The 13,513-nt window shown below is 44.9% G+C and overlaps 1 protein-coding gene across 1 annotated transcript in view; it reads right to left on the reverse strand.

Annotated features, from left to right (window-relative positions):
- CPVL (carboxypeptidase vitellogenic like) overlaps positions 1-13,513 on the reverse strand; it is a 102,386-nt gene that overhangs the window by 65,379 nt on the left and 23,494 nt on the right. The window contains exons 4-6 of the mRNA XM_069729924.1: positions 8,129-8,243; positions 4,209-4,267; positions 3,038-3,117 (exon numbers count right to left, since the gene is read on the reverse strand). Of these exons, the coding sequence (XP_069586025.1) occupies positions 3,038-3,117; positions 4,209-4,267; positions 8,129-8,243 (254 nt within the window). The remainder of the gene's footprint in view (positions 1-3,037; positions 3,118-4,208; positions 4,268-8,128; positions 8,244-13,513) is intronic.

Genomic DNA, 13,513 nt, shown 5'->3' on the forward strand with positions numbered 1-13,513 from the left:
AATCCCAACCCTATTCCCAACTGTAAATGTAATCTAAACCCTAACTTTAGCCCCAACCCTAACTGTAGCCCCAACCCTAACCCTAGCCCTAACCATAACCCTAGCCCTAACCCTAACCCTAGCCCTATTCCCAACTGTAAATGTAATCTAAACCCTAACCCTAGCCCTAACTTTAGCCCTTATGGGAAAATGGAAATAAATACATTTTTTTTATTTTTCCATAACTAAGGGGGTGATGAAGGGGGATTTGATTTACTTTTATAGCGGGTTTTTTAGCGGATTTTTATGATTGGCAGCCGTCACACACTGAAAGACGCTTTTTATTGCAAAAAATATTTTTTGCGTTACCACATTTTGAGAGCTATAATTTTTCCATATTTTGGTCCACAGAGTCATGTGAGGTCTTGTTTTTTGCGGGACGAGTTGACGTTTTTATTGGTAACATTTTCGGGCACGTGACATTTTTTGATCGCTTTTTATTCCGATTTTTGTGAGGCAGAATGACCAAAAACCAGCTATTCATGAATTTCTTTTGAAGGAGGCGTTTATACCGTTCCGCGTTTGGTAAAATTGATAAAGCAGTTTTATTCTTCGGGTCAGTACGATTACAGCGATACCTCATCAATATCTTTTTTTATGTTTTGGTGCATTTATACCATAAAAACTATTTTACAGAAAAAATAATTATTTTTGCATCGCTTTATTCTGAGGACTATAACTTTTTTACTTTTTTGCTGATGATGCTGTGTGGCAGCTCGTTTTTTGCGGGACAAGATTACGCTTTCAGCGGTACCATGGATATTTATATCTGTCTTTTTGATCGCGTGTTATTCCACTATGTTCGGCGGTATGATAATAAAGCGTTGTTTTTTGCCTCGTTTTTTTTTTCTTACGGTGTTTACTGAAGGGGTTAACTAGTGGGCCAGATTTATAGGTCGGATCGTTACGGACGCGGCGATACTAAATATGTACTTTTATTGTTTTGTTTTTTTTTTTTTAGATGAAGAAATGTATTTATGGGAATAATATTTTTTTTTTTTTTTCCATTATTTAGGAATATTTTTATTTTTTTTGTTTACACATTTGGAATTTTTTTTTTTTTTTTTTTTAACTTTTTTACTTTGTCCCAGGGGGGGGGACATCACAGATCAGTGATCTGACAGTTTGCACAGCACTCTGTCAGATCACTGATCTGACATGCAGCACTGCAGGCTTCACAGTGCCTGCCCTGAGCAGGCTCTGTGAAGCCACCTCCCTCCCTGCAGGACCCGGATCCGTGGCCATCTTGGATCCGGGGCTGGAGGGAGCAGGGAGGGAGGTGAGACCCTCGCAGCAACGCGATCACATCGCGTTGCTGCGGGGGGCTCAGGGAAGCCTGCAGGGAGCCCCCTCCCTGCGCGCTGCTTCCCTGTACCGCCGTCACATCGCGATCATCTTTGATCGCGGTGTGCCGGGGGTTAATGTGCCGGGGCGGTCCGTGACCGCTCCTGGCACATAGTGCCGGATGTCAGCTGCGATAGGCAGCTGACACCCGGCCGCGATCGGCGGCGCTCCCCCTGTGAGCGCTGCCGATCGCTATGACGTACTATCCCGTCCAGGGCCAGATAAGCCCAGGGCACCTCGACGGGATAGTACGTCTAAGGTCACAGAGGGGTTAAAACCATAACTGGTAGGGTCTGTGCACACGTTGCGGATTTTGCTGCGGATTTGAAGCGGTTTTCCATGAGTTTACAGTACCATTTAAACCTATAGAAAACAATCCACAGTGCATATGCTGCGGAAAACACGTGTGGAAACGCTGCATTGTTTATTCTGCAGCATGTCAATTCTTTGTGCGGATTCCTCTGTGGTTTACACCTGCTCCATAATAGGAATCAGGTGTAAAACCACAGGTGGAATCCCCACAAAAAAACACGGTAAATCTGCAGTGCGGATTTACCAATATCACTGCGGAAAAATCCGCACACCTTTCTACAACATGTGCACATACCCATAGTCAAGAGAATTGCAGATATGGATGGCAAACAAGTAGCTGGGAAGTTGTACTGAACAAGTTGGCAACACTAGGGTTGGACAAGAAGTGAACAGTGGCTCTTGGACTGAACTTGCCTTAAAGATGTATTCCCATCTTCAAGATCCTATCCCAATATGTAGCAATAGTAAATACCTCCAATTAGAATGTAGTATAGTTCTGATTTGCTGTCTTTCCTCATGTGCAGACATTGCAAGACCACAGGTATCCATGGTTAAGACCACTAGCAACTAGCCAAGTCACTTCAGGAGTAGACAACCATAGATATTTAAGGTCCTGCACATGAGGAAAGAAAGCAAATCAGGAAAACTATACTATATTTCTAATTGGAGGTATTTGCCAATATACCCACTACATATTGGGATATGATTAGTGATGAGCGAATATACTCGTTACTCAAGATTTCTCGAGCATGCTCGGGTGTCCGAGTATTTTAGTGCTCGGAGATTTAGTTTATCGCCGCAGCTGAATGATTTACATCTGTTAGGGTATGTGTCCACGTTCAGGATTGCATCAGGATTTGGTCAGGATTTTCCATCAGTTTTTGTAAGCCAAAACCAGGAGTGGAACAATTAGCGGAAAAGTATAATATGCACCACTTGTATTTATCACCCACTCCTGGTTTTGGCTTACAAAGACTGATGGAAAATCCTGACCAAATCCTGATGCAATCCTGAACGTGGACACATACCCTTAGCCAGCATAAGTACATGTGGGGGTTGCCTGGTTGCTAGGGAATCCCCACATGTAATCAAGCTGGCTAAGAGATGTGAATCATTGAGGTGATGTAAACAAAATCCGAGCACTAAAGAAAAAAAAAATACTCGGAGGACCCCCGAGCGTGCTCAGGAAATCTCATCACTAGATATGATCTGTCATGAATTCCCATTTAAGAACAACATTTTGACTCATCTCTGCAGCAAGGACACATACGTTCTCACATCAGATCTGCTAGAAGCCTTTAAAATCGCATTTTCTCCAATGCCGGAGTTGGAACTTTGTTACCTGTACAAATCTCTGCCGACATCATCCTGATTTACCGCATAACCCTGGTCATCTTTTGTGAAGCTAAAACCAGTTCCAACCTAAAAGTAAGATAAGTTACAAACTATTCGTTAGTATCAGTATGCTTTACTGAGTAAAAAGATACAATGCAGACTGAATAATCTAGGTTTGCCTTCTTAGTTTAGGCCCACCGGCTTTATAGGAAAGTAGTCCGTTCCATGCACAGCTACAGTGGCTGTCAGTTAGGTAAGAAGTAAAAGACCCTGCTAAACCATCACTGTGCACCCCCCACACCCATTCTTCATCAGTGGGCTACCTAGTGGGCAGACCGCTCCCACAGTAAGGCGATTGCAGATCCTTGTGAAACCCCACCACTTTATATGCTGGGAAACCCCTATTGGAATGGATGGGACTGTAAGACCACCAGCAATACCGGTATCTGCAGGTCAGTACTGCAGCCGTGAAAATTAATCTGGGTTTTAACCTTTTATACAGAATTTCTAATACATCAAGCCCTATACTCTGCTATTTATGATTTAGACAGACATCACTAAAGTGTTGACTATCGTCGGAATGCCCATAAGGTGATGGAGTGCCAACAGTGTCCATAGTTCGCCCATAAAGGGATTCATCTATCAAGTAACCACTGCCTTTTTTGTTGTTTTTTTTAAACCATATAAACCAACAGTAATTTACTTCCAAATATCACTAAATCTATTAACAGACAGAAGCATCTGCCAAAGAGTTTAAAAAAATAACAGTTTTTAATAAACAAATTTATAAAGCATAGATTGCATTCAGTGGGTAGATACATAAATGGAGCCGACCACACAGGTATGATTACTTCATATGTTTGGTTAGGACTGAAATCAATAACAGCAGATACCCTTCAACGATATTTCAGACTCCTAACCAAACATATGGAGTAATCATACCTGTGTTGTCAGCTCCATTTATGCATCTATGCTTTTTTTAAATTGTTTATTAAAAACTATTTTTTAAACTATTTGGCAGATTCTTCCATCTGTTTATAGGTTTAGTTTTTATAAACCATGTTGCCGAGTATATTTAGGTCACGTTTACATCTATACTTCTATAAAAATGAGAGCGCTCACTAAAGAGCCAACATTCATTAATCGATTTATGCTTTTAAATAGAATAAATTACTTACAGGGTTATCAATATACAATACGGAATATTTGTTTGTCCAGGCAAACTCCCGATGAACCACTATAAGGACAAAAGAGAAGGAACATGTGGTCATTACTGAACGTGATCATGAATATCCCCAAAGCAGATGTTTCACTACAAATCCCCCTCAGTAGATGAAGCAGTGACCTCCCATAACCACTTACAGAAAAATCCTTTAGCTATTTATTTACAAGAGGATGCCTGATCCCCCTCCCCCCCATAGTCTGCATTGGAGATTCTCCCCCTCCCCTTTTGTTTCAGAGAAGGTCATTACTGGATTCTATGTGTAGCCATTTCATTGTAATCAGCATTAAAACTAACTAGGCCTTCCAAAATTCCAATACCTTTACATGGCCGGTCTGTTCCTCCATTACTGAGAAATAAGCCTCTTTGCATATCAATACACATACTGAATGCCGATGGTAGATGTGAAGCCTCTGTCACTCCAGCTCTATTCCCGCAGTGTGCCGCCTCCTCCTTGATTGACCGCCTCTATGCAGAGTGACTTCAGGCAGAGTAGCCGTCAAGCAGGCGGTAGAGAGTCACTAGCGCTATTCTCCGGTCAGAGGATTCAGATCAATCAGTCCTCTTGCCTCATTTGCATATTAGCGCAAACACTGGGTTTCTTTTTAAACTGGTCATGTAATGTATTGCTGGACTTTGAAAGAACTACAGATTCATAGATTTGGGTGTGAAATCCCAATCACTAATTCTCTAAGGTTTAATAGAGAAGATAAACCCAAAACGACTACTAGTCTGCAATAGACTACTGGCCTTAGGCTACGGGTCTGCAATCACTGACTGCAGACTTGTGAATCCTCACATGTTCACTGTGTTCGGAGGATTCTCTGGCGCCAGGAGCGGGTGGTCATGTGCCCACATGTGCAATCTGCATCCTTCCAGACACATCTAGTGGGCACACGATCACATGTATGCAAGTTACATCTTGGGCACATGCTGGCTGCTGAAGTCTGCAGACATGTAGCCCAAGGCCAGACAAACCCCAAGGCCCTTATTCACTTTTGCACAAACTTTCAGTATTTTACCGTAATGGTAAAATTAATTCATTTTTTTAAAACTGCATTCCATTCACATGGTGCTTTTTTTCTTTTTTCTTCTTTACAGAGCATGTGGAGGGAAATCCAACTTGTATTTAGCTGGGCTTGCACTGCTTATTGTAGAAAATCTTTGGAATCTGAACATGTCTAAGGAAGAGCTTCCAACTAGTGATGAGCGCGTATACTTGTTGCTCGAGATTTCCTGAGCATGCTCGGGGGTCCTCTGAGTATTTGTAAGTGCTCAGAGATTTTAGTTTGTTGACGCAGCTGCATGATTTACAGCTGCTAGCCAGCCTGAGTACATGTGGGGGTTGCCTGGTTGCTAGGGAATCCCCACATGTAATCAGGCTGGCTAACAGATGTATATCATTCAGCTGGGACAAGAAAGACTAAAACTCCGAGCACCAAAAATACTCGGAGGACCCCCGAGCGTGCTCAGGAAACCTGAGTAACGAGTATATTCTTTCATCACTACTTCCAACTCATCTCCCTTCTTCTGAGCCGACTGAAAGCCATAAAGTGCAGTTCAACTTTCATGTGGTAATATATCACCTCAGAAGCCAAGACCAAAATTAGAGGTACAAACTATTAGTCAGTGAGCTCTGGTATCTGCATCCAGCAGTAATGCAACACAGCCTGTAAAACACTACGGAAACCCAAGGGCAAAAAAGGCAACTACGGGAATCCAAAAATACACAATACAGATATTCAGAGTTGTCCATGTTTACATCCCTGAAAGATACTGGGCAGCATGGTGGCTCAGTGGTTAGCAGCACTGGGGTCAAGTCCCACCAAGGACAACATCTGCAAGGAGTTTCCATGTTCTACATGTTTTGTGGATTTCCTCTGGAATGGGAGGAAACCAGAGACCTTGATCGGCATTCTAGAATGAGCCCCAGTGTGGACGGGGATAACGTCTATGAAGTGCCGTGGTATGTGATGGTGCTATGAAAAATATAAAAAAAATGTATTAAATGTATATTTTATTTTTCATTTTTAGGTCTGGGGTAGTGGTTTTACCTCATGCCAATATTTTGGTGTGTCTTCACTGACCCCTCTTCTGGCTGTGATATATACACAGCTCACATGTAGTAAAAATGGACATGAAAGCGCTTATGCAGCGCCCCAGGGTCCTGGTCGTTGCAGTAATGTCATTCTTCCACCAGGGGGAGTGATGTTATGTCTGGAGGCACTAAAGGAGGAGATCACCTTAACCGGTATCAAACCACACAACACTTCACACTCCAGTCCACCAGGGGGAGCTATGTTCCTATCAGGGCACTCCTCACAATTAGGTAAAACTGGTGGCTTGGACAGGAGGTTAGGCAGAAGCTGACTGGGGATGGACCGAGGCAGAAGCTGACTTGGCTTCACCCAGGCAGCACCTGTCAGGCAGACAGGGAGAAGGAGGAACATCAAACTGCTGCAGACCGAGAGGTCCCTGACAGGGGTGGGACCCTAATAATAAAGTAATAAATAGTTTCAGGTGTTTTCCTATGGGGCAACATGCTACAAAAAATGTCGCTAGAACATATAAAGATAACCCATAGTGTATTTATTGGACATGTGCGGACACACTGACGTTCATAGAACGAGCACCACCAGCAGAAATCAGTGTAAAGAACGTCCAAACGATAATATAAAGGTCAAAATACAATAAGTTTATTGAACATACAGGGACAGACCTACAGACAGTACAGATGATAAAAAGGGGGCAGCAAATCCTCCCGCATAAACACAAAGGCAGAAGGGCCGAACGTGGGACCATAAAGGAGACAACACTAAATCATACATATAAAGTAGAGGCAGGACATCCCACATCATACCTATGTCTCGCATAACATACCTGTCAGTACTTAAAAGGTCACACACCGGCACTCCCGCCCTCCCCGACGCGCGTTTCGGAAGTATAAAACTTCCTTCCTCAGGGGGCAAGGGGTGGGACCCTGTCAGAGGCCTAGCCAGAGGGTTACGGAGCTGCGCCTGCCCCACGTGCAGCAGCATCCCAAGAAAGGACATGAAGGGAATTGCGTTGCTGACAGTGAGAAATGAAGTCATAGCGAAAGGAAACCAGAAGGAGTTCTGCCCTGTAAAAGGCTGCCTCCTGAGGTGCAGAAGCCGGTAGCCAGAATACCGAGGAAGCAGTTGTCTCCAAGCCTTGCTTCAGAGACTGGCAGGACAGCTAGTTCCATATTAGTTGCCTGACCCATACCCAGGAGGCACGGTGGCAACTTGTGGGGGCTGGGGCGTCGTAGGGTCTCTAAAAAGCTTCAGGCCATCAGTCATACGGGTTTGTCCTATCCATACCATCTGGGGGACAGAAAGAAAACATCTAGAACAGTTGTGAGGACCTCACTGAAGCTCAGCAGGGAGGTACTGTAACACTCAGGCGGTAGAGGAAGGCTACAGATTTCCACCTGGATGAGGGGACTCTGGATTTGCCTTCAGACCGGCTGGACTCTGATTGCCCTGTGATCTGGTGCTCTGGAGTGTGGACGCTGAAGCCTTCAGTAAAGGTAAAGAGACTGCAACCTTGTGTCCTCTTTCTTCACTGTGCCTTATACCATCCACTATCTACACCTCTGGGAAGCCCTTGGGACATACTTCACCTGTGGGAAGGTATACCATCTAGCTGCCATAACATCACCCCAGCGGACCCCTAAGCAGCGTCGGTCACCCTGACCGAATACCACAGGTGGCGTCACAAACATTATCCTATAAACATAGGTCCTTTTATTGGACGCCCCTCAAAGGGTCACGGACCGGGTCAGGCCACTGACATCCCCGACGAGAACCTGGTGCAGAGTACCCCATTGCCCTGACGTGGGGGCGCTCCACTTACATGTCATTTTCTTATTCACAACATAAGGTCCATGCTCCACGAAGAGGCCAAACATGGATGTGCCTCCTGGTCCTCCCTGTAGCCAAAGCAAAACTGGGGCAGACTCCGGACTGAGCTATAGGGAGGGGGATACAAGAAGAAAGTTCACAGTAAGGCATGGCAGTGTTATTCTTCTGTTGCACCAAAAGAAGCCATTAATATACCATGCTGTAGATGTTTTCTACTGGACAAAAAAACCACGATGAATCTAGCAAGAAGAAAACAGTCTCATTTAACCTTCTTTTGACCAATCTCCTTGTTTTGGCTCAAATTGCATGTGTGATTCCAGCCAACAACAACTTACCTTTGTGGTACATAAAAGCAGGTGTTTGTATGTCAGTAAGGGTAAAACTATGCAGCCACTAACAAAGCAAGTGGGTCTTTAGAATGGAGAGCTGACAAAGCCAATAGCATCAATATCAAGACTTAATAGCATCATGTTGCTATTAGTAGCAAGACAGCGCCATCTGCTGCTCAGACTTTGTAATGGAGAAACACGGGTATTACATACCTGGTAAAATGCAAATTGCCTCTTCTGAGAAAAAGAGGACTTAAACTCTATAGCGCCACCTGTTGGAAGTAGCGATCCTACAAGTCACAATCAACCCTTTAACGAGTCGTGCAATATGACTTAGGATAAAAGCCAAATCAGTATCTCAATTCGCAGACACGGTGTTTCGGGCTGTTGGCCCTCGTCAGTGCGAAGCATGAGAACTGATTTGGCTAGGTGAGAGGCTCTGGACTGGGGTCTAAGGGGTATCGTTTCTCCTTATGGAGAGTGACATACCATCTCTGGCTTGTCAAGGTAAGGATACCCCTTAGACCCCAGTCCAGAGCCTCTCACCTAGCCAAATCAGTTCTCATGCTTCGCACTGATGAGGGCCAAAAGCCCGAAACACCGCGTCTGAATTGAGATATTGATTTGGCTTTTATCCTAAGTCATATTGCACGACTCGTTAAGGGGTGATTGTGACTTGTAGGATTGCTACTTCCAACAGGTGGCGCTATAGAGTTTAAGTCCTCTTTCTCAGAAGAGGCAATTTGCATATTATATTTCCCAGAGGAGCATTGCATGGCGAATAAGCCTCCTTACCTTGACAAGCCAGAGATGGTATGTCACTCTCCATAAGGAGAAACGATACCCCTTAGACCCCATACCTGGTAATGTGTTTTTTTTATGAGACATGATGGCACCACGAGAGAGGGGATCCGCCCATCAAGGACAGGAAACCTTCAAGATAAAAGGGGCAGTTCCTCTGCACATCAGTTTTACAGAGTACGAGAGGAACTCCGCCGGTTAGTGTACACCTAAATACATTCTATATGGTTCCATTCACCGACACCCAAGAGAGTGTATAATACAAATATTGCTAATAATGCACCCAACTATTGACGTGATCAAAAGGGTGGGAATATAAGGGTGCCGTCAGGTCTCATGAAAAACACATTACCAGGTATGTAATACCCGTGTTTTTCCATCATACATGACAGCACCATGAGAGAGAGAGATTTGTATTCTTTTAGGGAGGGATCATTGCTTGTAACACTCCTTCTCCCAAATGTGAGATCAGAGGTAGCAGATAGATCTAGCCTATAATGTTTAAAAAATGTAGACAGAGGACCAAGTGGCCGCCTTACAGATTTGGTCGATGGTAGCATCTGCTCTCTCCGCCCAAGATCTCGCCATGGCCCTCGTGGAGTGGGCTTTCAGACCCTGTGGAACAACCCTGCCTCCACTACTATACACTAGAATAATGGCCTCTCACCCATCTAGCGATAGTTTGTTTAGAGGCTTTAAGGCCCTTCCTTGACCCCTTCATGGGTTCTAGCTAGGACTTTGACATTTAGTAACCATCCCAAGAAGCTCCAGGGCATACATTACTTTTTGTAGTTTAAACAGTGCTCCTCAGTTTTACCCACTATGAAGAGATCGTCCAGGTAGGGGATCAGAGTGTCAGACTCATGTAGGTGGGCCATTACCTCAGCCATGACCTTAGTAAATATACGGGGGGGCGACCGATATACCAGAAGGGAGAGCCCTATACTGGAAATGTGACCACCCCATCTAAGGCTACGTTGACATTTGCGTTGCATCGGGCGCAGCCGCGGCGACGCATGTGTCATAGGCCCCTATATTTAACATGGGGGCACATGGACATGCGTTTAGTGATGCATGCGTTTTTTTGGGCGCAAGCATCAGGGCGCAGAGGACGCTGCTTGTTGCATTTTTTTGCGCTATAAAAATGAACGCATGCATCACAAAACGCTGCGTTTTGCTGCGTTTTTGCGTGCGTTGTGTCGCCGACGCAGCACACAACAACGCAAATGTGAACGTAGCCTAACTGGACCGCTACCCTCAGGAATCTTTGGTGTCCTGTATAAATTGGAATATGGTAATAGGCGTCCTTTAAATCCAACACCACCATAAAAGAGTTTTTAAACAGTAGTTTTATTGCGGTATTAACAGTCTCCATTTTAAACGGTTGTATGGTCATAAAATTGTTTAGAGCCCTAAGGTTGATAATAGTTCTGAAGGAGCCGTCTGGTTTACATATCAGGAATAGAGGAGAGTAGAATCCTCTACCCAGTTCTCCTTCTGGAACCTCTGATAGGACTTTTACTGAGCAGGTCATGAATTTCCGTTTCCAGGGCCATCTGTTCTGCTGCAGAGGACCTGAGCGGGGTAACCCTGAAGAAATTATGAGGGATAGAGGAGAACTCTAGCCGTAGACCCGTAGCTATTATTCCCCAAATCCAATTGTTAAAAATGGTTATTATGCAAAAATATTTAATCAGGATTTTGGACCAGGCTGGGTAGAAGTCAGATAGTTACCTCCCACTGGGGTGACTAGTCATTGGGGTGGCTTTTTGATCTCATGGGATGGCTCCTGACATTCCCCACCTCCAAACATGAATCCAGTACCTCTTTTTTTATTGTCCCATCTGCCCTGGTCCCTTGCTGGCCTTCTGCGAAACAATCTTTTTCCTGTGAAGGGATGCCTATAAGAAGTTGTTGGTAGACTGGAAATTTTTTTTCCTCGTCACCAGCCTTCTCCAGTAGTTCGTCTAGAACCTGACCAAACAGGTATGCTCCTTCGCACGGGACAGAGCAAAAACGGGACCTGGCCTGAATGTCGCCGGGCCAACACTTGAGCCATAGGGCCCTGCGTGCCGCATTCGATAACCCTGCAGCCCTAGCTGCCATCCTTGCAGAATCTGCGGATGCCTCTGCGAGAAAAGCAGCAGCATTCTGGATTGTTGGTAGGGATTTTAATATGGATTCCCTAGAGCAGGGGTCCCCAACTCCAGTCCTCAAGGCCCACCAACATGTCATGTTTTCAGGATTTCCTTAGTCTTGCCCAGGTAATAAGTGCATCACCTGTGCAATGCAAAGGAAATCCTGAAAACATGACCTGTTGGTGGGCCTTGAGGACTGGAGTTGGGGACCCCTGCCCTAGAGGCTCCATCTTCTAGACTAAACCCTAGTTGGTCCAGCCAGGCCATGATTGATCTGGCTGCGCATGTGCAGCTACTGCAGGTCTTAGAGCACCAGCTGACATCTCCCAAGTCCCTTTAAGAAACAAGTCTGCTTTCTTATCAAGAGGATCTTTTAAAGGAAGCCATGTGAAAGGGAATAGAGGATTTCTTAGAAGCTTTAGCCACCGCTGCATCTAATTTTGGTGCCTTATCCCACGTGTTCACTAAGGGGTCGTCAAAGGGATATCTCCGCTTAAAGGCCGGTGGTAGGGAGCTCTTTTTTCTGGCTTTTTCCACTCTCGACAAGGGTTTGAACCCTGTCATTAAGTGGAAATGATTTGCGTTTTCTTGTATCTAGACCGCAGAACATTAGGTCTTGCGCCGAAAGCATTAAGCTACTCACCGGTAGCAGTTTTTTTTTTTTTTTTTTTTCGGAGGCCCATGACGGCACTACGAGAGAGGATCTGCCCATTAGGAACAGGAAACCTACAGATACAAAAGGGTGGCACCTCTCCCACATATCAGTTTTACTGAGCCCGAGAGTACTACCGTGGTTAATGACAAGCATAATATACAATATGACATTTTTTAATAAATTAATCCAGATATCACCCGGTGGAAAAGAAATTTTTTGTTTTTTTTTTAAGTTTTAAGGACGTGCAACCCCCACGTGAAAAGGGAGGGAACTAAGGGTGCAGTCATGGGCCTCTGGAAAAAAAACGGCTACCGGTGAGTAGCTTAATGCTTTATTCGGACTCCCATGACGGCACCACAAGAGATTTTACAGAGACGTAAACCATCTTAGGGAGGGACAGCCTGAAGCACCCTTAGCCTGAAGGTGAGATCAGCAGAGAACCCCAAGTCCACCCGATAAGGTTTAAAAAAGGTGGAAGGGGATGACCATGTGGCCGCCTTACATATCTGATCTAGTGACGCTCCAGACCTTTCTGCCCAAGATGACGCCATGGCCTGGGTGGAATGTGCCTTCAGATTCTGTGGAGCTGGACCCCCACCTGCTGTGTAGGCAAGAGAGCCTCCCTATAATCCATTTAGCTAGTGTATACTTCGATGCTCTACCCCCTTTACTAGAACCTTGGAAGGAAAGAAATAGTGCATTCTCTCTTTTCCAACCATTGGTGACAGATATACTGTAAAAGACATCTTTTATCGTCCAGTGTATGAAGCTCTTCCTCTTTAGGATTAGAAGGATTAGGTATAAAATGGTAGAACTCTTGTGATCTATGAAATTGTGTTACTACCTTTGGCAAGTACGCAGGGTCTGGCCTAAGGATTACTCTGATAAGAATTCAGTGTATGGGGCAGTCTGGAAAGCGCTTAGATGTCCCCTATTCTGCAAGCTGATGTTATGGCCACTAGAAAAGCTGTCTTGAGGGACAACATTTTGAGGCTTCTTGTAGAGGTTCAAAGGGGGGGTTTCGTTAGGGATGAAAGAACTAAATTTAGATCCCACGGAACCAGTCTTTATGTAATGGTCTAGTTCTGTGGGCTGCCTTAATGAATCTTGCCACCCAATAGTTATTAGCAATATTGCAGGAAAACAGGGCACCCAGGGCTGAAACCTGCACTTTCAAGGTACTGGTAGAGAGATTTAATTCTAGCCCTCTGTAGAAACTCTAAGGGTACCGTCACACTAAGCGACGCTGCAGCGATACCGTCAACGATGTCGATCGCTGCAGCGTCGCTGTTTGGTCGCTGCAGAGCTGTCACACAGACAGCTCTCCAGCGACCAACAATCCCGAAGTCCCCTGGTAACCAGGGTAATCATTGGGTTACTAAGCGCAGGGCCGTGCTTAGTAACCCGATGTTTACCCTGGTTACCAGCGTAAACTTAAAAAAACCAAACACTAC

Source organism: Ranitomeya imitator, chromosome 6 (genome assembly GCF_032444005.1).
Source record: "Ranitomeya imitator isolate aRanImi1 chromosome 6, aRanImi1.pri, whole genome shotgun sequence".
Taxonomy (NCBI): Eukaryota; Metazoa; Chordata; class Amphibia; order Anura; family Dendrobatidae; genus Ranitomeya; species Ranitomeya imitator.